Genomic DNA, 21,414 nt, shown 5'->3' with positions numbered 1-21,414 from the left:
CGGAGGTTTCAGAGCCGCTCCCGCAGCATCCCGCTCCTCTCCTGCCTGCGCATCCCTGTGCCTGCCCAGCGCCCAGGGAGATTCCCAGAACCCGGGTGTTCAGCCTCGCCTCCTTGGGGTGTGGGAGTGGGAAACAGCAAAGTGGGTCCCCACATTGTCCCTGCAATGCTGAAGAAAACGGGGTCCCCGCCCCCAGCTGTCACAGACCACCCGGGAGCCTATCAGTGAGCCTGGATAGCTCAGTTGGGAGAGCATCAGACTTTTAATCTGAGGGTCCAGGGTTCAAGTCCCTGTTCAGGCGGTGGCTTTATCATTTAATATCAAGAAAGGGAGCCTATGGGCAGGAGTATCCCCTCCTGCTGCTCTGCCCTGTGGGGGCTGCAGGGTCCCCAGGGCACCCCTCCCCTTCTTCTTTTCCTATCACCAGCTCACCAAGCTGTTCAGAGCTGGCTCCATCCCACCTGAGACCCATACAGCATTGCTCTGTTCACCCACGACCCAGCGAGATCTCATGTTGGATGATGAGGAGAGACAAAGGGGCTATCATGGGTAGACCTGAGAGGAGGGAGAAGGAGGATGGATAGAAAAGGAACAGCAGAGCTGGAGGGAAGGAAGCCCAGGCTGAGCTTGAAATTGGGGGCTCAGGAATGGCAGACTAGAGTGGGGAAACCTACTGGGGCACTTTGCTACTGCGTGCGGTTGACTCTCAAGGGGATGTGCAGCACCCTCCACCTGCCTTCTGGCGTGCCCAGGCCTTCTCTCACCTTTTGGTGTTCATTATCCCTGTCCTTACTCCCATCTGGGGCTGCCCTGAGCTCCAATCTGGGTCCCTGCCCACCCCAGCTCAGGCAGATGCTCCCTTAAAGCCATCCCCACCCCCCTGACTGGGGGGACAGTGATGTTTTTGCAATGACACTGCACCCGCATCAACCCACGAGTTTATTTTATTGTCCTGACAAACTTTGCTTCCCAGCGGCTCCGATCCTTCCAGGGCATGTGCCACGGCTCAGGCCGAGCTCCGGCCCATGCCTCCGTCGTCATTCATTTCTTGCCAGCAAGAAAACAAAGAGATAATAAATAGGAAGCTTATTTGCAGGGAGGGCCCCGGGGACAGCCTGGGGTCATGGGCCAGGCTGTGCCTGGCCCCAGCCAGGGCTGGTGGGGGGGGCTGCAGGCAGGACAGCCCAGCCCCGGGCCATGCACACTGTGGGGCTGGGGCACTGAGGGGTCTGGGGGGGATATAGCAATCTCTATTTAATTACATTAAAATAGACTATTTAAAAAAATTATTTCTAGTAGTTAAAAAATGTTGTGGTCCATCCCATTTCGGCAGGGCCATGGAGCTGTCCCAGAGGTTTGGGGACACACTGGCCGGTGCTGGGATGGACCCCAGTCTACTTCACCCTGGGCAGGCCTGTCTGGGGGATGGTCAGTCACAGCAGGCTCTGGGGTGGGGGGGTGCTGGCAGGGTGGCCACTGCCGGTGACAAAGCAGGGCACTGTGCCACCTGCTAGCCCCAACAGCCACTACAGACCAAAGGCAGGGGAGTGGGCGCCCACCCAGTCCCCACAGCAGGGCCAGTCCCGGGGCCTTAAATGACATGGCAGCAGTTGAACTGCCCCAGTGATAAGAGGCTCTCCTTCGAGCCCGGCCGGAGTTTGAAGGCCAGGGCTTTCTCGCAGAGTGGGAACTGCAGGAGCCTGTCCCGCAGGCTGCCCCCCTTGCTCTTGCTCGGGTCCAGCTTGATCACACTCTCTGCGCCCCCTTCAGGGCCTGAGCTCTCCACCAACTGCTGGGCCGGGCTGATTTGTTCCCCCTGCCCTGGGGACGGGTCTGCAGGACTCGGGAGGGTGGCAGGAGTTGTCTCTGCTCCCAATACCTGGGGAACTTCAGCTGAGCTGCTCTGAGGTGACAAGACGGCTCCCCTTTCCTTGGGGAACTCTGCTGAGGAGCCCCCAGGCTCTGTGTCCTCCTCCCTCCTTAGGGGCTCACCTCCATTTCCCTGCAGAATGGGGGCACCCCGACCCCCACTCACTCCCTTCCCAGCCCAGGCCATCCCTGAGCGCCCACCCCGGCCCCCCAGCTCAACCCCTGGCCCCCAGACCTCCCCGCGGCCGGGCGGGCGGTGGGCGCGCAGGAAGGCTCGCATCTGCTCCTGGTTCAGAGAGCTGCTCTTCCTCTCCATTGCGCTGGGCCTCTCCTCCTCCTCCTCGTCCTCCTCTTCTTCCTCACAGATCTGCTGCAGGGCCGGGGTGCTCTTGGTAATGGTGGTGTCAACGGCAGGGACCTTCAGCAGGGTCCCAGTGGGCTGCCGGCCGCCAATGTCCGCTCCAGGGGGCAGCCGGGACGCCCCGGCGAGGCCACCTATCTCGGTGAAGGGCAGGAGGCTGCCGGCACTGCCAGCAGAGCCAAATGTGTCTGACAAGTTGGGCCTGAGGAAGGGAAGAGAGGTGTCAGTACCCGGCTGGGCATCACAAGGGCTGTGACAAGGCCAAGACCCTGCACTGGCGACTCAGGATGATGGGGAGGGTGACACAGGATGGGGGCAGCAGAGGGCTCACCTGCTCTGAACCTCCTTGGCCAGGTTGTAAACAAGACTGAGGCGGTGGCCCTGTTTCTCCTGCTTCTCCCGCAGCATCCTCTCTGCCAGCAGGAAATACGTGGCCGTGATGTGGTTGTAGCGGTCGGCTTCCAGCGCCCTGTGTGGGACCAGGGAGTTGCAGCACACACAAGGGCCGTGCTTGGAGAGGCCCCCAGAGCCTTCACTGGGGCTCCCACCCCCACATCCCATCACTCACTCCTGGATGGTGTCCCGATCCGCGATGTTCCCACACATCATGGCCTGGAGGATGATCTCGTGCTCCTCCTCAGAGACGCGCTTGTGGGAGGTGAGGGGCAGCAGGGAGCGGCTGGCAGGGGACGGGTCCACCCCCTGCAGCCACGTGTGGCCCTCGATCTGCTCCAGGGACGCTCGCTGCTTCGGGTCCCGCTGCAGCATCCTGGAGATGAGACTGGGAAAAAGGAGTGACGTTGCAACCCTGCAGCACTATGTGAATCCCAAAGTAAGCAGCTTTGCCTGCTCTTCCCACTTCAGCTCCCAGGCATCTGCCAGGGCTGGGGCACCCACCCCAGGGGCAGCAAGTTGGGGTCTGGGGGGTACAGTGAGGGGGTGGTGCTCACTCAGCGCACTGTGGGGAGACGTGCGGGGGGACGGTGTAGCGGCAGTCCATGATCATGGTGAGGGTCTCACTGTCATTGGCCTCCTGGAAGGGGGGGTGGCCGCACACCAGCATGTAGAGGATGACTCCCAGGCTCCAGATGTCTGCAAGAAGCAGCAGCAGTTCAGGTTGCACTCACCATGGCTCAGGAGATTCCCCATGCCAGTGACCCTGGGAGGGGCTGCCCCACCTGTGCTCACTGGGATGTTCCTTGGAAGTAACAGCCCCCAGGTCTTGCCCCATGGACAGGGGGACCATAGTCCCACCAAGGCAGGGAAGGACCTTCCCATCCCCACATCCAAACAGGTCTCAAGGGACTTCACCAAAGCAGTTGAGGTGTTATCACCTTGTCCTGGGGCGCTCCGTTAATACCTTCAGCTGCTTAAGTCAAGTGTTCGAAAATTTCTCATCTGCGTCAGTTTTCTCTCTTCATTTCCCTTTGCAGCGCCACCAGCTTATTTTTCTACCGCCTCCATAAGCTATCCCTGTTCTCAACTCAGGATCCGCCTTTCCCTGAGCCAACGCTGGGCTTTTGCCTTTAAGGGCTCGTGTTTTGCTTTGCTAAATCCTTCTGCCCTAATTCCAGCCAGCCAGCCAGCTCGGATCCTGCTTCCCTCCCACGTCCCCTCTGTCACAGCAGAGCTTCTTGGAGCCCCCAGCCCAGTTCCCTGTGCCCTCGGACAGTCTCCCCAAACCCCTTCACCTCCCCTGCACCCAGGGAGGAAGAGCACTGGGAGCCATGGGAAGGAAGTGGTTTCCAGGGCGGGGATGGAGCAAAGGAAACTTTCGGAGCTCCTCCACCCAAACAGCAGCATCCCGAGCAGATTTCCTTCCTGCCTCGCCCTGCCAAATAACCACCAGCGCCAGATTGCTGGCAGCTGTATGCTCATACTACTTTCCTGGCGGCTGCCACGCCAGGCTCACAGTCTGCTTGGGCTTTTTCCCCTCTCTGGCAACAATCACTCTGTGGGATCTCTGTGGATGCCGGGATGGTCTCTGCAGGGAGGACCCTGCTGTGCCAAGGCAGGGCTGGGCAGCCAAGCACCCAAGGGACAGGCTCGTTCCTTGCAGGGACAGCAGTGCCACCGTGTGCTCCTAGTATAAGGGGCCAAATGGGAGGTGGTACCCAGCTGGCAGGACCATGCTCCAGGCAAGGGACAGGAGGGAGGCAGGTCCTCAGGTTCCCCTCAGCCCTTACCAACAGCCGGGGCATCGTACTCATCCCCAAGCAGGATCTCTGGTGCCGAGTAGGCCAGGGAGCCGCAGCTGGTGGTGAGCATCTTGCCGGGCTGGAAGCGGTTGCTGAAGCCAAAGTCAGTGAGTTTGACCACCCCTTGCTCCTGGAAGAAGACCACGTTCTCGGGCTTGAGGTCACGGTGCACCACGTGGAGCTTGTGGCAATAGGAGATGGCATGGACAATCTGGGCAAAGTAGTGCTTGGCCCGCGGCTCGGCCAGGCCGCCCTCGTGCCGCATGATGTGGTCAAACATGTCCCCACCGTCGCCCAGCTCCAGGATGAGGTAGAGCTTGGCGTGGGTGTCGATGACCTCGTAGAGGCGCACCACGTTGGGGTGCTGCACCAGTTTCATGCAGCGCACCTCCTGCAGGAGCTGCCCCGCCGCCTCCCCCGCCAGCTTGCTCTTGTCGATCACCTTGACGGCCACGCGCTGCCCGGTGAAGACGTGCCGGGCCAGCTTCACCACTGCAAAGTGGCCCTTGCCCAGCGTGCGCTCCAGGTCGTACAGCCCCGCGATTTTGCCCTCGCCGCAGCCCTGCGCCCCGGCCATGGCGGTGCCGTCAGGTGGGGACAGGCATCAGGCAGGTGCTGTGGGATGGAGGAGATGCTGAGAAATGTGGGGTGAGGGATGGGGTGTTCCCAAATACCAGGTCCCCCAGCACCATTGACAGCAGCCCTGCCAGGACATCAGGTCCCCAGCAGCCTGGGCACCCCTGACACTCTACCTCCCAGTCCCCATCCCGGGACCTAGACGCCCGTCTGTATCCCCATCTCTAGTTCCCAGTACTCTGGGAATCTCAATACTTCCATCTCCTAGGGCAACCCATAATCCCCATGTCTGGGTCCCCAGCATCTTGAGCACTCCAACATCCCCCTTTCAATTCCCAGCATCCTGGACATCCCAATACATCCCTCTACTTCCCAGCATCCCAGGACATCCTGATACCCTGTCCTCCAGATGTCCAGAACTGCAGCACTGTGGGCACCCCAATACTCTTGCCTGTAGTCCCTCATCACCCTGAGCAGCCCCATACCCCTTCTCTCCTGGTTCCCAGCATCCTGAGCACTTCATACCCCTACCTCCAAATCGCCAGCACCCCTGTCACCCCACACTCCCAGACCCCAGCATCCTGGGCACCCCAATAATACCAACTTCCAGGTATTCGGCATCCTGGCTACCCCAATATGTTCACCTCCACTACCCAGCACCTCTGGGTACCCCCACACCTCCATCTCCAGTCCCCAGCACTCCGGGCCACCCCCATAACGCCAGCCTTCAGCACCCCTGTCACTCCTGTATCCCCATCTCCAATCCCCAACATCCGTGCCACCCCCATGCCCTCACCTCCAGACCTCAGCACCCTGGGCACCCCCATGCTCCCCCTCTAGCGCCCTGGGCACCCCGATACCCACCCCTATCACCCGGTGCGCCCCGGCGGAGCCGCACTCACTGGGGCGCGGAGCTGCGACCGCCGGGGCTGCGGTGCCCGGGCGCGCCCGCCCCGCTGACGTCAGGGCGGCTCCGGGATCGCGCCTTAAAGGGCCCGGCCCGGCGGGGCTGAGGCCGGGGCGATGCTCATCGCACCTCCGGAGAGGCAGCCCCGGGTACCGCTGCCGCCGGCAGCTCCCGCGGCCCGGCTCGTTACTGCCTGTCTGGGGTAGCGGGGACTCGGTTGGCCTTAGCGGCAACGAGGGCTGGTGATGAGCTAAATGAGCCGCCTGCCTGCCTGGATGCTTCCAGGAGGTGAGGGAGAGCCCCCAGCCCGGGCTTGTGTCCGGAGGGTCCCGCCGTTGGGGGCTCCTGCCCGGGATCCCCGCTCATGGGCATCTCTGCTGTGCCACTAACCCGCTCCACCACCCGCTCCCTCCCTCGCTGGAGCCTGAACCACTGAGCCGGGAGCTCAGTCCTGGCCCCCCTTTTCCCCTCGCTTTAAGCCCGTCTTTTCCTGGAAGCGGCCCGCCGAGCGGCCGGCCGCCTCATTTAGCTCGTTACTGGCCATCGGGACGCGCACAAAGCAGATGTTGCTCCTGCAGATTAAAAAGCTCTCAGCGCGGCCGCCCTCGTTCCCGCTAATGCCTTCCCAGAAGTCCTGGCCCGCGGCCCCGCCGGTTGCAAACAGGCCCTAATGAGCTGTGCTGAGGGCTCCGTGCGGGGGCTGCTGTCAGCGGGGACCCGGGCTCCCCAGGGCTGAGGAATGGAGGAGCCGGGGCTGGATGGGACACTCGGCACTACCCTGGGTCTCGGGAATGGAAGGGGCTGCCAAATCTCCCTCTCACCCAAGGTGACTCTGTCCAGGCGTGTGGGGTGCAGGAGGCATCCAGGTGCTGTGGCAGGGGACCCTGACGGGTGTTGTGCACTGGGGGACCCAGATGGATGCTGAGTGCTTCCAGCAGCCACGTGCAGCTGGAGAAAATGACACATGGCAGACAAGCTCCTCACTGGTCCTGTGCCTGCTCAGCCTGTCCCTCAAATGCAGCAGAACCAGATCATGCCAGGACAGGGGATGTGGGAGCAGAGGAAGCCTGCCAAGAGCCCCAGAGGTGGTGCTGCAGCCAGGAGCCGTGGTTCATGCTCTGCTGAGGACATGCTGGGAGGCCTTGGGAGTCCTCCTGGTCTGGGAACAGCCTGGGCAGAGCCTGGGCTGTCAGCCTTCCCTGCAGGGGATGTCAGAGCTTGCTGAACCCTTCCTGTTATGTCTTATTCCCCCAATTCCTTGCAGGGCTGAAGCCACTCAAGGCCATAAGTGTTCCCCAAAGGAGCCTGGCTCTGCAGTTAGCACAGGTGGAAGCCTGGAGAATCTGCAGGTGGTATGGGATTGGGAGCTGGAGGACTTCTGGAGGTTCTGCACTATGAGTGGATGCTTGCCAGGAGATACAGATAGGCAACATTCCCTTTGAAAACCAGTCAAGCTTGGCATGCTTTTGGTGAAGAGACTGTAGCCCTGTTATTTTTGTGTTTGGGAACTAGGAGATGTCCTCAGGCTTGGTGCTGGAAAGGGAAGTGGGCTGAAAGGACAGTGGGGATCACTTCCAAAAAAGCTGGGAGTTTGGAGCTAACAGGGACTGTTCCTTCCTGCAGCTGTGCAAGGCACAAAGCAGGAGTCCCCCCTCCCATGCACCACCCCAGTGCCTGCCTCTCCATCTAGACAAAGCCCGTTTTCCAGAGGCTCCCATCTACCTGATAGTTAGTGAAGTCATGTGGTCATAGCACTTAATTAATAAAAAGCTGATATAAATCCCAGTAAACATGTGGGGAGGAGGGCACTGAGGCAGAGAGCGGTAGCAGCGCTTCCAGCGAGCTCAGTGGAGCAGCGACAACAACCCCCTCTCTGCTGGGAGAGGTCAGTGCTTATCACGGGAGGGGGCTTGGGAGCGTGCGGGATGGGACCCCATGGCTGTGGGGCTCCCCACAGTGCAGAGGGGTCTCTCCCAGCAAAGAGCTGGGTGGTTTCGTGGGATGGGGAGATGAGGAGTGGCCAGCATGGGCTGCTGGAGCCAGGTTTGGAACCTCAAGGCTGCCCAAGCAAGCAAGGGTTTCCAAGGATTTGGCTGACATTTGGTGGATACCACCTCCCAGACCCTTTCCTTTTGCTCCCTAAGAGGTCACTTACTTTTTAGAGCCTTCAGGCCCCCAAAGCCCACAGCCTGGCCCCGCAGCTTCTCCTGTTCCCCAGCTGTGTGTGCTGTGGTGCATCTCCCTGCCCAGCACTCAGATTCTAGTGGCACTTCCAGACTCAGAGCCTGGCAGGAGCCATGTCAGATGTTTTGGCCACATGCTCAATGGCCTGGTGGCTGCTGTGTGTCGGGCAGAAGAACCTGAACTGACACAAAAAAGATCAAATCTCAGTCCATTCTCTGCTAGTCACCCCTTTCTGTGGGGAGATCATGAATGTGCTCTCATGTGGAATGCCCCACAGCACATGACAGAGCTTTGGGGGCTCCTGCTCCCAGGCGTCTGTGGGCCCAGAAAAAGTCCAAGGGAACAAACAGCTGGGAGTGGTGGCTGTGCTGGCAGAGGCTGACACGGCACTTGTCAGGGTGGCGGGGAATGATGGCAGTGGAGGGGACAGGCCAGGCTGCCAGCAGGTGGGCTGATGCCAGCCAGGGCCCTCTGCACAGGTTGTCCCCCAGGATCATGCTGAACGTGCTGCTGCTGTGCTGTGGGCTGCTGCAGGGGATCCAGGCTGTGCTGGATCTCAGGACTGCTGACCTCAGCTGTGGCCACCTGCAGAAGGCGAGTGGCGGGCTGGAGCGGGTGGACAGAGCCCGCCAGGCCAGCCTGCAGCGCAAAGGCAAGGAGGCGTCTGCGGAGCCGGCAGGTGAGTCCTGCGGCCGCCTGCTCTCCACTGAGCCCCCCGGCTGCTCGCTGGAAAACCCAGGGCCCCAAAACTGAACTGGGCATCCCACACCCAGAGTCAGGGGATCCCTTTAAAGCAGCACAGCTTCTCCTGGCCCTGGCTAGTGAGAGCAGCTTGGCAGGCCACAGGGAGTGGGGTCTTTTTGTGGGGACACACAAGCAAAGGGAGAAGAATCAGACCTGATGCTCCAGCAGCCTCCTTGTGCAGTCTCTCTGTATTTCACAGGAGCTCTCCCAAGGCTGGGGTTTGAGCAGATGGCCCTGGGGGTCCAAGAAGCTGATGGTGACCTTGTGCAGAGAGGCAGCCTGCTGGAACCACAGGTACGGCTTTCTTACAGACACCCTAAGAGTAGGGCAGCCTCAGGCCACAGCAGCCTTCTCTGTGTCCCTGGGGGTGGGGGTTTGGTGCTGCCTGGGATGGGACTATCTGTCCATCACCTGATGAGCTGGGATGAGCTGAGGCTGCTCAGACCTGCAAGGGGCTCCAGCACTCAAAGGAGAGTGGTCCAAGCCTGTGCTCCTGTCATCCATTTAATTAAGCTCAAGTGCAGCCCAGGAAGCCTCTGCAGAGCAGGAGCTTGCTGGGCAGTGCCCTGTGTTGTCTGGCTCAACCCCTGCTGCCTCTGTTCAGGCAGAAGGCCATTTGCTAAAGTCCAGGCTCTGCTTCAAAATCAATGTGTGCAGAAGGGCCTTGAGACACCATGGATGGTGGAGGCAGCAATGCCTGCAGAGAGTCCACACTACTCAGCAGTGATTTCCAATAGAAAATAGAGCCTGGAGTTGAACACAACAGAAGCCTCTGCTGCTGGCAATGCCAAGCTTCAGCAGCCACTCTTGGCTCTCTCCCACACAGCTCTTTATTGCTGGCACAGTGGTCCAGGACCATCTTTTCGCCTCCTCTTCCTCCTCTCTCCCCTGCAGGCATCATCCACAGAATTGCAAGCTGAGGGCCGTGAGGAGCGCTCCCCCCGCCGCTGTGTCCGTCTCCTGGAGTCCTGCCTGGGCCACCAGATCCCCTGCTGTGACCCCTGTGCCACCTGCTACTGCCGCTTCTTCAATGCCTTTTGCTACTGCAGGAAAATCAGCACCAACTTCCCCTGCGGCAAGAACTAGCGCCCCTGGGGCTGCCAGCTGCTCGCCCCTGTGTGTGCCTCCTGCTCTGCAGCTCCAATAAACCAGCCCCTTGCAAAAGCCACTGCAGAGTGGGAATGGTGTGATGCGTCCGCTCGGGCTCTCGGGGGGTGGCAGCAAGGTGAGGGTGGCCTGTGCACAGCTGGGCAGTGTCCACACATCCATATCAAACCAGATGTGCCTTTCCTGGATCCTTTAGTGCTGTTTCAGCAGCAAGGGCACCCCAGGTGATGTTCTGGCTATGCTGCTGTTACCCACAAAACCGGGCTCGTTCCTTGGTGTGCACTGCGCCAATCGTGACACGCTCCATAGAGACATCGATTGTTTATTTCAGAGCTGCCCCAGCCTGGGTGCTCGGTGCTATTCCACAAATCCAGCACGACCCACCAGGCTTTCTGTGCCATTATTTACACAGAGAACCTCAGGGTTAGTGACTTCCCAAGCACAGCCCCTCTATTAAGATTGGATAGTAATTTCCATAGGAACCACATTAACTTAATCCAGGTAACTTCTACTCATGCTCAGGGGAAGGGTCTTCACCCGGGCAGGGTCTTTTTGACCCTCCAGGTGTGACTTAGTGCTGCAATGAAGATAGCTCAGCTCTAGGATACATGGACCTCGAGTATTTCACTAGGTTATCATGTACATGTAGACATACATCACCTTCTTGGCTTACTACATCCTTAAAGCTTGTTCCAGGATATTCTTGAGCGAGGGGTGCTGGCTGCTGCCTGTTCCATTGATTAGGTCTCCTTTCTTCCTGATTAGGTTTGAAAGCACACAGAGGTCTTACATCAAAGAACATCTTGCCTTAATATAAACTTGACATATCCCATATTTTGCAAATGTGGGATATCATCAAACAAAACTATTTTATTTTTTCACAGAGCAGCTCCTGGCAAAGCCCTTTAACTGGCTCGGTATTTCCTGACTAGTAGAAGCGGTGTCTCGGCAGTAGGCGACACTGCGAACTCTACTTGCGTATCCTCCTTGTGCCTGTATCGCTCCCGGTGGCTTAGGTGGAGCGAAGGGCAGGCTCACGCCTGGCGCTGGGCAGCGGGAGCAGGGGCACGGCGGGCACGGGCTCATGGCGGCCGCCATCGCCTCAGGCCGGCCCCGCCTCGCGGTGGCTGCCGGGAAGGGCCGCGGCCACGTGACCCGCCGCGAGTCACGTGAGGCGGCGGGCGGTAGCGCTGCCTCTCGCCGCTGCCGCCATGTCGTGTTTCCCGGAGCTTTATTTCAACGTGGATAACGGCTACCTGGAAGGGCTGGTGCGCGGCTTTAAGGCGGGGGTACTCCGGCAAGGCGACTACGTGAACCTGGTGCAGTGTGAGAGCCTGGAGGGTGAGTAGCGGTGGAGGCCTGAGGCAAGCGGAGGCAACCCCCCCCCCCCCCCCCCCCGTCCCCGCCATCCTGAGGGGAATGTCCGGGCTGAGGGGAGATGTTGAGGGGCTGTGCGGAGACGAGGGGAGGGAAGGGCCTGTCTGGCAGTGGGGAAAAGAGGCGATAGTGGCGTTTATAAGGAGCTGTTCCCTCTTTACCCCGTGGCTGGTCGGTGTTCCGTCCTGGCCCCCCACCCCGCCTCAGCTGACTCAGTTTCCCGGTCAGCCCGGCCGTGTGATTGCAGTAGCTGATACAGTGGTGTGAGGGAACTTGGGCTTCTGCTGCTTTCTTGAGGTGGCCGTGTAGCTGTACCCTGCTGGTTTTGGGAGCCTGGTGGGTTTTGACAGGCCTTGCTGGTGGGACATGTTTGTGCCTTCACTCCCTAAAGGGCAGGAAGCCTTTAAAGGCCTGGAATAAGGTTATTGGTATAATCTAAGATCCCTGATATCCATGTTTTTCCGTGTTTAAGGAGATCAGGTCACTTAGGAAAGTATGTGCTGTTATTGGAAGATTGCTAGTGGAAAAAAATCTAGTGCACATCTGGGTAAATTCACCAGTGAATTAATTATCTGTTGCCTCCGATTTGGTGATCTCTTTCGAGGCTAATTCTGATTTTCAGCCACCATCTTTTTTTCTAGATCAGTGTGTACAAACTTGCGGAACTCTTAAGAATTTATTTTTCAACTATGGGGGTGGTGAAACACTGGCACAGGTGGTCTAGCAAGGTGGTGGATGCCCCATTCTTCAAAACATTCATTGCCAGGTTGGATGGAGCTCTAAACAACCTGGTCTAGCTGCAGATATCCCTGCTTATTGAAAGCTGTTGGACTGCATGGCCTTTGAAGGTCCCTTCCAACCCAAAGTATTCTGCAGTTCTGTCATCACCTGTGATCAGCTCATCATCTTAATTAGCTGGTGCTAAACTGTTCCTCTGATCAGTGACCTGCTTAGCAGTTTTCACTCTTTGCTGTACAGAACCTGGACCACAAATCACAAAGGTTATAACCAGGCCTGTCTTGAAATAAACTAGAAACACACATGTGCAGAGATGTTGGTTGTTTTGATCAGTGGAACTATAATTATTGGATAATTCTTTCTTCTAAAATAATTAATTAAGCATCAATTTTATCTAGACAATTATTGCTGAGTAGTTAATTGACACTGACAGTTTAGATAATCCCTGGCCAGCCCAATCCTGGATGTAGGTTACCTGGAGTGAGCAGCTCCAGGTAGCAATAGAATGGAAAGAGAGTGCTCTTTTGTGCCTCAGTCTCTACCTTAAAAATCCCCAGTATATTTTTACTCAGGACAGAAGCTCTTTTTCTGCTTTTCTTTTTTTTTTTTCAGCTCTTTGCTTGCAGCAGTCGCTGTCATTCCTACTATGGAGCCCAGGCCCTGAAAGAGAGCAGTGGGAGTGACTTCTGCTCTCTTGGTAGTCACAAGTCTCAGCATGCCCTGAACTGTAACCTTTTCACCTTTCCTGCAGATAACTTCCTCTTTGGAGTCCTTCTCTACTTGGAGCTTCTCTTTTCTCTCAGTTTCTCAGTTTCTGAACCAAGCTGCTTAAGCCTAGTTCTCCCTTGGAGCGGTGTTGGCTGCGGCTGGAATGAGTCACATTGGAGTTCCCCTATGTTTGTCATGGTATTGTTGCTGTTCTGTCCCCAGCAGCTCTCTGGTGGTGGCAGCTGCTGTGCTCTTGGTCACGCTTCGTTCAGAACCTGAAGGCTCTTCCAAATTCCCTGCCCATCTTGTTACTCCTTCACTTGGTTCATTGTGCCCTTTTGGAGAGGGATTTTTCTTCAGAGGAGCATTGGTTTTTTAGTACTTACAGAGGTCTCTGGTCAAACAATTTCTTTCCTCTGTCCTTTTAGTGCTGATTTTCCCCTTCCAGTACTTGTTGTCTGTGCTCCACTGACTTTTAACATGTTTCTTTCCCTCCCAGATCTCATCTGCCATAAACCCAGGTGGTAGCTGATGTATTAGCAGCCAAAATAAGTACTGGGGCATAAATTACTGATACATTCTTCTCTACTCTCTGTTTAGTCTTTGCTGCTGCCTCTCACATGTCTGACTCTGCAGTTAGTCCCAGTCCTGAAGCAAGTGGTTGCTTTGGCTATAGAGAAAGCCTGAAGGACCAAGGCTGTTCTTGGTCTGGCCCTGGGAATTGGGTATATGGCTGCTTGGAGGACATTGTGCTTCCAGGTCTGAAATGCTGCTCCCTCTCCTGTTCCCAGATCAGTCTGGAAGCATAAAGGGATTGACTTGTCTGCTTCAGGACTTAGGCTGGCAGTTTAGTGCTGCTGGAAGGGAGGAAATCATGCTTTTCTACATGATCCCCTGTTGTCTCTGCTTGTCTGATCACAAGGTAATCTGATCCAAGCTCTCCATTGTTGAGTCAGAAACAGAGAGCCAAATTGGCTGTCTGTGGTCAGGAAGGCTCCTGAGCTGGTCATAAGAAGTGCAGAAAAACATGGATTGAGGGGTGTGTGTGTGAGAGCTGTTTTGGTTTAAGCTTTCTCTTAAACCCTTTAGCAATAACACGTTTAATGCCTTCTTTCAGCTCCAGAAGTCCTGGTGCCCTGGTTGTTCCTCAGGCGAGGCCCTGTGCAGTACGCATGAGCTGAGCGCCTTTGGAACCTGCCTGGTGGTCGCTGTTGTATCCAGTTCCTGCTTCTGACACAAGGTGTCAGTGAAGGACCTGGAGCTGCTTTCCTCTCCTCCCTCCAGTGCTGTGAGCATGGATCTGTGCTTGAGTGGAACCTGTTTGGGGCAACCAAACTTAGGAGTCACCCAGATTTCTACTGTCACAAGATTGAGTCATCTACAGCTCTTCAAGCTGTGGTGGCCTGTCAGAGGTCTGATGTTCTGTCAGGAGAATGAAAGGCTGTTGATGCAGTTGAACAGTGGTGGTGCTTTTAAGCAGCAGAGTTCAGTGTTCAGTCTGGGATTGTAATGTAGGTTATCAACTGGCTTTACTGTTGGTCTGCAAAAAGTGTGCAGAGCCCAAGAAGTGCACAAAAGCATCTTGAACCAGGAGTGTCTTTACCCGTAGGTCAGTGTTCATGACCATCCTATTGCTACTACTTATTCTTGCTTCCACAAGCAATAGTGTAAAAAGCTGCTTTCTTTCTGACTTGCCAGTGTTATAGAGGTGATTGGTGGGTGAAGTCCAGCAGCAGGATGTGTCACCTTGTAGCTGGGTGATAAGGCTGAGGAGTGGCAGGGATTTGGCTCAGGCTTGTGGCTCTCTTTTGGGAAAGGCCTTCTGGAGACTGCATCTCAGCCCCATTACTCTGTGGGTGCCTGTGCCTCTGTCTGTGCAGTTGGCACAGCTGGGAGCCCTTGTAAACAGTGGTGCGCACTTGGAGGAGTGGGATCTGTCCGTGGAGTTTGTCTTCTGTACACCAGGCTGTGTGCAGTCTGAGCTTTTGCTTTCATTGTCCCAAAGGTCTTTTTTTCTCCACTGCAGGCTGCCATTGCTTTGAGGTGTTCAGCACATCTCCTTTCATGAGAGAAGAGCAGGGGAGGCTGTTCTACCTGTCTCTTTTCCATTTTATCACTGTGGCCCTGGAATTTAGGCCCCAGAAAGGCTGGAGTGAGGCTTCTCTTTCAGGATAACCGCATGGGTAGTGTGTCCTCTCTTGTGTGGGGGTGTTGCAGAGCTCCAGACTGACTTCAAGAGTGCTTTTGGTGGAACTCAGGATATTCCCCTGTGTGAAGGGGGATCAGCATAGATCCTTTCCTGTGCAGCTCCTTTACTGTACTGCCGAGCAGGGAGAGACCACTTGATGGTCCCAAGGTGTGGCCATGCTTAGATCCATCCTGAGCTCCAAGAGTGGTTCAGTCTGAACTCAGGGGCTGTAGAAGCCAGGCCTTAATGTGCTGGGGACCTTTCAATGACATTCACATAATGATGATTTGTCACTCTCCTGACATCTTGGACCCCTCTGTGAAAAGCTGACCCCTGTGTGTTGGCACTGTGCAGCGGGACTGACCCCTGGCCCCAAGAGCTTTCTCCTGCCAAAGGAAGCAGAGTCTACAGGCCAGGTGAGATCTGAGGAAAGTACAGACCATTCCTGTCCTCTGAACACTGACTTCTCGTGTAGCAACAGAACAGTGTCCAAAATGCTGTCCTGCTAATTTTGATGCTGTGTCCTGCATTCTGTATGGGTGTAACCACTGGCTGTGGCTGTTTCATCAACTCTCCTGTTAAATCAAGCTTCAGGAAAACATAATTTATTGGAAGGATGATGGCACTTCTATAGCCTGCTAGATCATGGTGGCAAACAAACACTGTGGTCACTGGCTTCCTGCAGGGTTCAGCAGAGGCTCTTGGCTGTTTGTTCTGGCCTCCTTTACCAGGCAGAGACCTGCTTCATAGCTTCTCCTAGCTAAACTTCAAGCAGCAGCTGAGGTCAGCTTCTCAGTACTGGTGCAGCTTCAGCCCTTGTTTGGGTCCTGCCCCTTGTTAGATGATGATGCTGTCTGGGTTTCCTGGCAGGTATTGCTGCTCGGCAGCCAGTCAGTGCTTTCATCTTGTTTTTCCTCAGCTGTCAGCTCCTGCAGCATGAGACTGTTTTCTGCCCTGTTTGTTTTAGTTTCTCAGTGATTGTTTGCCTCTCCCTTAACCCCTGCACTAGGCTTCTGAGGTTACAGGAACCCTGGGCTGATGTCCTGCACTGGGCTTCTGAAGTTACAGAGTGACTTAGAGCAGTCTGCTTTTGGAGGGGGAAAAAAGCTTATTGGGGATGCAGGGAGATGAGGAGGGGTTACCTTGCCTTTTGGACATATTAGGAAGGGGCTGCCTAGTTGAGGGGCTCCTCATGGAACACAACCTGGCTGTGCTGGGTTTGAAGCTCTGAGTGGAGTAAGTTCAGTCCCAGGAAGGGATGGGCTAGAAACACAGGCTGCTCTTTGGTGCTGAGGGCATCTCAAACTGGTGAAAAGTCAGAGGTGAAATACTGATGGAGGAAAGAGCTAAAGATGATGCTTCTCTGTGTCTCACCATGGCTCAGATGAATTTGCTGCCTGACAACAGAGAAGAAGAGGTAGCATGTCACTGCTAGTGGTGTGCTACCACAGGAAAGGTCTTAAATTCTGCAGGGAACAAAGGGTCTCTGAGTTCTTCTTGAAGGAGATTTCAGAGAATCAGCTCAGGGGTCTGAGGTGGCTATAAACAGACCAAACAAACAGCAACAAGGCAAATGGTAATGACTGCAGTCTCCTGAAGGGAAACGTGGGCGATGTAGCTCATCTGCAGACTGCTGTGTAATCCCTCGGCTGCTTTATGGCCTCCAGCCTGGGAGATGGCAAATGATATTTTAATTTTTTATATAGGCGGTGGTGGCCCCAGGTGTTTTGGAGGAAGATGTTGAGGTTACAGCGGATAATTTTTGTGAAAACATCAGTTCAGCTCATCAGTTGCAGAAGCTGATTCTGTGCCTGTGCGTGAGAAGACAGATCAGTCCTTGCCTGGAAGTGTTTGAGCCCTTAACTTGATTCAGTGCTCTGCAATGCAGTTACAGCAGGAAAGAAGGAAGGGTTGGAAGTCTGAGCTGATGGGGCCATGGATCACTCTGTCTGAGAAGGGCTTATAGGAAAGGCTTTGACTGACAGATGTCTGACTGACTGATGGCTTGGTTCCTTGTCATGTCAAAGCAAACTTGCAGGAGAGGATAGTTGCATTAGTGTGGATATAAAGTCTCTTGTGAAGATGTCATCTGAACTGTTGAGGTGTTGACATAGCAGTGTGTTGATTAAGCTCTGGTTGTGTTTGTGGCTCATGTACAGGCAGCTGCACAAAAACCAGAGGGCCTGATCTTAGAGTTGATAGGAGGTGGCTGTAAGTACATGTCATGGTAATCCCAAGCACTACCCTACCCAGCTGAAAAGGACTGTCATTCTGACAAATGGTTGTGTTCTTGCACGAGGAAACTTTCTGGGAGCAGTGACCTGGCCATAATTTCCTAGGTTTTGCGGGGGAGGAGAGAGAACAAAAGTTTTGTGGTCATTCAAGTTGCTCCCTTGCCAAATGCTGGCTCGGTCTGTTACATAAAGTGTTTGAACCTCTTGGAAATATGCCAGAACAGGCAAATGTATCTCTTAAAATCAATCACTGGGTTGAGGCCATGTGCTGTTGTTTGTGCGTATCTGGAGGGGCTGGGCTCTAGCTGCGGGTCTCCCTCCTTTTCAGCAGCAGCTGGGGAAGAGGCAGTGCAAAGCCTTGCGGCCAGTGTCTTATCGACCTGCAGTGTGTGGGATCTCTGGCAGCTGCCCCTGCCACCGTGCTGCTCTGGCTGCCAGAGGCCAACTCTGGCTCAGTCCAAGCTTGTGTTAGGAACCTGAGCTTTTGGAGAGCCTGGGGCTTGCTCAGCAGTGAGTCCATTTATTAGTCACCGTGCTACTGGGACAGCTCTTCTGGCAGCAGGTTTGTGAAACCACGGGATTAGTTTGCTCTCATCTGAGAAGCTTGACATGTGAATAGTCCTATTAAAAGCTCCCAAGCCCTCTTGGCTGAAGCTTGGTGACTAGCCCAGCAGCTGGAGGAGGACAGACTAGTGTAAAGCACTGATACACCGTGGGATGCACTGAGTCAGGGTTCATAAATCCGGTCCAATTTTTGGAAAAAAACGTTCCATTTTGTCTGCTTGGATGCTAAAAGATTCAGAAGAGTTTAGTTCTGCAGTTTGTGGCTGGCCTTCCTTGCAAAAATGAATTCCAAGTGTTATATAAACATGGTCCTTATTCCAGTTGCAACATAATGTGCTGGCTCTTGTGCTGTGGAGTTGGGGGCACAACCCTTCATGGAGCAGGGCAAAATGTTCCGGCCAAGCAGCTCATGGGAGCTTGCTCAGAGCGGTTGGAGAGCCTGCAAGGCACAACATGCAGCCTGTGTGCCTCTGGTCTAGATACAGTGCAGCTCTGACTTACAGGAAGGACAGCAAACTTCTTTTTGTGTCACTGAGTCTATAGCATCTAGTGACATGATAGCAAAGGAGCTGCTTGCAACCTCAAAAGCAGAGTTTCAGGTTGTGATGACAACAAAACAAACCAATGGTGTTGGACTTGAGGAAACAAGCTTTGGCAGCTTCCCTACTGAAAGCAGGTCTGGGAGGATATGCAATAGCTGCTTCCTCTCCAAAGTCCTGTATGCTGCAAAACAACATCACATGCCTTTTTGGGCAGACTTAGCTTCCATTAGAGCTCTGCACAACTACTGGGAACTGCAAGTAGGAGGTATATGAATGCAACTACTGCAGTTCCCTGTGCCTTCCCTTGCACTCTGAGCTTATGGGTATAATACTCTTACCAGGACCTTTTCTCTCATATTCATTGAACATATTAATTGATCAATTTTGTTCCATGTTTTCTCCAGTTTCTCCTAAAAGCAAACTAGTAAAGTCCTGATCTGTCAGAAACTTACTTTCCACTCATACTCCAAAGTTCATCATTCAAGAGCTTTAAAAAGTGGGACAAAAACTCATTAAGAAGTAGTTCAGGATTCATAGACTTATTGAATGGTTTGGGTTAAAGGGACCTTAAAGACCATCTTGTTCCAAGCCTCCTTCCATGGGCAGGGACACCTTCCACTATACCAGATTGCTCTAAGCCCCATCCAACCTGGTCTTGAGCACCTGACAAACTGAGTGGTGTTTAAGTCTCTGGCCTTTATTTTCCTTCCCTATAAACTCCATCTGTTTTCTGCAACACTGAGCAGTGGGAACATCTTTGTAACTATGGAGTGCTGGGTCAAAACCATCTTTGCTAGAGCTCCCTGGAAATACCCAGAAGAGTCAGTTGGCTTGGAAGCTGTTTGACCCCTGATCCTTTGGGCTGAGAACAGTATCACGCTGTACAAGCTCAGGTTGGTACCTGAGGAGGAGCTCTCCAGCTTGTGCCCATGGCTGGGTGTAATGTCAAAAGGTCAAACTGCTCAAAGCAGACTGAGTGCTTCCTCTGACCTTGGTGCTGTGGATGCTTGTGCCATAATGCTGAGGACTCATACGGCTCAGTGGAAGTGAAAGGCAGCCTCAGTAGTGCTGCTTCAGAAAAACTGGGGAGAAATGTCTTCTTTTGTTTTCTCTGGATGGTGTGTTCACATCTGGTTTGACTCAACTCTTCCAGCTCCTCTCCTTACCCCATAAAGGTCTTGAATCCCTGGGAGGATGCTTGCCTAACTGGCCCTCTGAGGTGAAGCTGAAGGGAGATGAACACTGTGTACCAATGCAACTAGTAGAGCTTTGAGAAGTAGGATTGTATGACGTTCCTTAGTTCTGGATTCAGTTTTTCCACAGAGACGCTTAAATGCTTTTGGCTCAAACAGTGCTTTTATCTTGACAGAACTCAGTATGTTGTGGTTGCTTGTTGGCCAGGACTGCAGCTTGGTTGGGCACCTGACCTGCAAGCAGGGGTAACAGAGGAAACAAAGGTTTCCTCTGCTTGAAACTGGAGAAAAGGAAGACTTCTGAGCATGTTTGTCCATCCTGGGCAGGGATTGCCTACCCTGTGAGGTGGATTTAAATGGCCTTCATCTTCACTAGCCCCTCTCTACCTATTAATGCCTGAATTCTATTTACCAGCACAATTAGTTGGGCTGCTTTGATAATGTAAGACCAAGATGGCTTATAATTTCTAAGTTGCTGTTTCTGTCTTTTTGGTTTTGAAAGCTTTACAAATGTCTGCATATCACTAGTATCTGGGGAGACTTGCTGTGCATGCAGTTAGATTCTTGGTTGTGATTTTTTTCAGAGGAGCCTGCACCCAGAGCCCTCTTGGCTAGACAGAGTGCTGAAGTTATTTGGTTTTTTCCTCCCCCTGGATTTCTAGCAAGTACCTCCTAGAAAATCAGTAAGCTTCCACCTTGACCTAGCAGAGTGAACAGCTGACACCAGTGTGTGTGCTCAGATACACAGACGGTGCCACAGATTTGCCTTTAAGATGAGGGAAGGCTGATATGGTGGAACACTGATCTTTTCCTGCATTTAGGTTGTCCATGATAAAGCTAAGTGTATGACCTAACACATGGGATTTGTCTAGGTGATCTTTTCAGAGAAAAGAGTGCCTAGAGAAGTGCTGAGCAGCAGCTTTCTTGGCTATGCTGGAAAAAACCCCAAACCCAGCCCAAAACCCTCTAGAGTGGAATTTTTCTTTCATTTTCAGACTTGAAACTGCATCTCCAGAGCACAGACTATGGGAACTTCCTGGCCAATGAAGCGTCCCCGCTCACTGTGTCCGTCATTGATGACAAGCTGAAGGAGAAGATGGTGGTGGAGTTCCGTCACATGAGGAACCACGCCTATGAGCCCCTGGCAAGTTTTCTGGACTTTATCACGTGAGTACCAGCTGGTCATGAGCAGCATTTGAAATGCTGGTGTTCTTCCAGACTTGAGAGCTCTCAGACCAGCTTTCTACTCTCAGCCCTGCGCCTGCTGTGTTTTATACAGCTTCTTGAATGAAACGGGTGTGATTGTATCTGGAGGTCTCAAAGCAGCATTGTATCACTGTGTTATTAAAGGCTTCTGTTCCCAGGGAGCATGTGCTCCATTGGTACAGCTGCTTGGCTACCTTCCATTGCAGTACTGATTCAGTCTCTTAGAGGTACCATTTATCTTTGTCTCTTGTGTTAAATGTTCTTGGTTTTTTAAAACGGTGGTCCTGCTGCAAAACATAGGCATATGCCATGCATGTGCATTACAGGAGTTGCCTGCTAGTTCTAAGCCACTGACAGCCTTCATCAGGGCCAATGTGATTCTGCTGTCCAACCCCAGGGCCTCTGGCCCCATCCTCTGGCCCCACACAGACTGGTTCAGGGAGTTGAGCTGGCCAGAAATTGAACAACTTTTCCCTTTTGGGGTTAACCTTTGACTGGTTTGTTTTTCTTGGACAGCTCAGTGGGATCCAGCAATTGCCAGCACTAGGGGAAGGCAGGACAGCAGCAGGGAAACACAGGGCTGCAGCAGCCTCAGCACGTCTCTGTCAGTTCGTGGAAACACATGGGGCTTCCACAGCAGGTTCAGCTGATGTGAAAAGCTTGAAATAGCCCAGCAGTCTTGAGGTATCTTCTCCCAGAGGTTTTGTACAACCCTCTG

General features: G+C 54.2%; 3 protein-coding genes across 4 annotated transcripts in view; 2 read left to right on the top strand and 1 right to left on the bottom strand.

Annotated features, from left to right (window-relative positions):
• Positions 1 to 972: 972 nt before the first annotated feature.
• LOC311159023 (SNF-related serine/threonine-protein kinase-like) lies at positions 973 to 5,952 on the bottom strand. 2 transcript variants are annotated; one of them, XM_084214881.1, is made up of 6 exons: positions 5,869 to 5,952; positions 4,417 to 5,043; positions 3,181 to 3,322; positions 2,799 to 3,011; positions 2,562 to 2,699; positions 973 to 2,432 (listed from the first exon to the last, which is right to left on the bottom strand). In XM_084214881.1, exons 2-6 carry the CDS (start codon positions 5,003 to 5,005, stop codon positions 1,592 to 1,594), a joined length of 1,923 nt encoding a protein of 640 aa, XP_084071007.1. In that variant the 5' UTR covers positions 5,006 to 5,043; positions 5,869 to 5,952; the 3' UTR covers positions 973 to 1,591. The 2 variants fall into 2 exon arrangements, with proteins under 2 accessions (XP_084071007.1, XP_084071008.1); XM_084214882.1 differs by having other exon boundaries at positions 5,907 to 5,929.
• Positions 5,953 to 8,590: 2,638 nt separating this feature from the next.
• AGRP (agouti related neuropeptide) lies at positions 8,591 to 9,925 on the top strand (the record flags this gene model as incomplete). The annotated part of the gene is made up of 3 exons (XM_084215259.1): positions 8,591 to 8,774; positions 9,039 to 9,133; positions 9,734 to 9,925. The coding sequence occupies 3 exons, from the start codon at positions 8,591 to 8,593 to the stop codon at positions 9,923 to 9,925; spliced, it is 471 nt and encodes a 156-aa protein (XP_084071385.1).
• A 1,195-nt stretch (positions 9,926 to 11,120) lies between these two features.
• The window catches only part of ATP6V0D1 (ATPase H+ transporting V0 subunit d1), a 33,877-nt gene continuing 23,583 nt past the window's right edge, over positions 11,121 to 21,414 (top strand). Inside the window, exons 1-2 of the mRNA XM_084215180.1 lie at positions 11,121 to 11,287; positions 20,486 to 20,657. Coding sequence (XP_084071306.1) covers positions 11,158 to 11,287; positions 20,486 to 20,657 — 302 coding nt within the window. The 5' untranslated portion in view covers positions 11,121 to 11,157. The remainder of the gene's footprint in view (positions 11,288 to 20,485; positions 20,658 to 21,414) is intronic.

The sequence above is a fragment of the Fringilla coelebs genome, assembly GCF_963513975.1.
Source record: "Fringilla coelebs genome assembly, chromosome: 14".
Lineage (NCBI taxonomy): Eukaryota > Metazoa > Chordata > Aves > Passeriformes > Fringillidae > Fringilla > Fringilla coelebs.
Note: the sequence above shows the minus strand (reverse complement) of the source record. Positions and strands in the feature narration are given on the sequence as shown.

Excerpts from the sequence above, each read along its gene's own strand:
- LOC311159023 (XM_084214881.1), bottom strand. The coding sequence starts at position 5,005 with ATGGCCGGGGCGCAGGGCTGCGGCGAGGGCAAAATCGCGGGGCTGTAC. Across the intron at positions 3,323-4,416 it reads GTACGATGCCCCGGCTGTTG|ACATCTGGAGCCTGGGAGTC; the intron begins GTAAGGGCTGAG and ends TGCTTCTTGCAG. Across the intron at positions 2,700-2,798 it reads GATCGGGACACCATCCAGGA|GGCGCTGGAAGCCGACCGCT; the intron begins GTGAGTGATGGG and ends GGTCCCACACAG.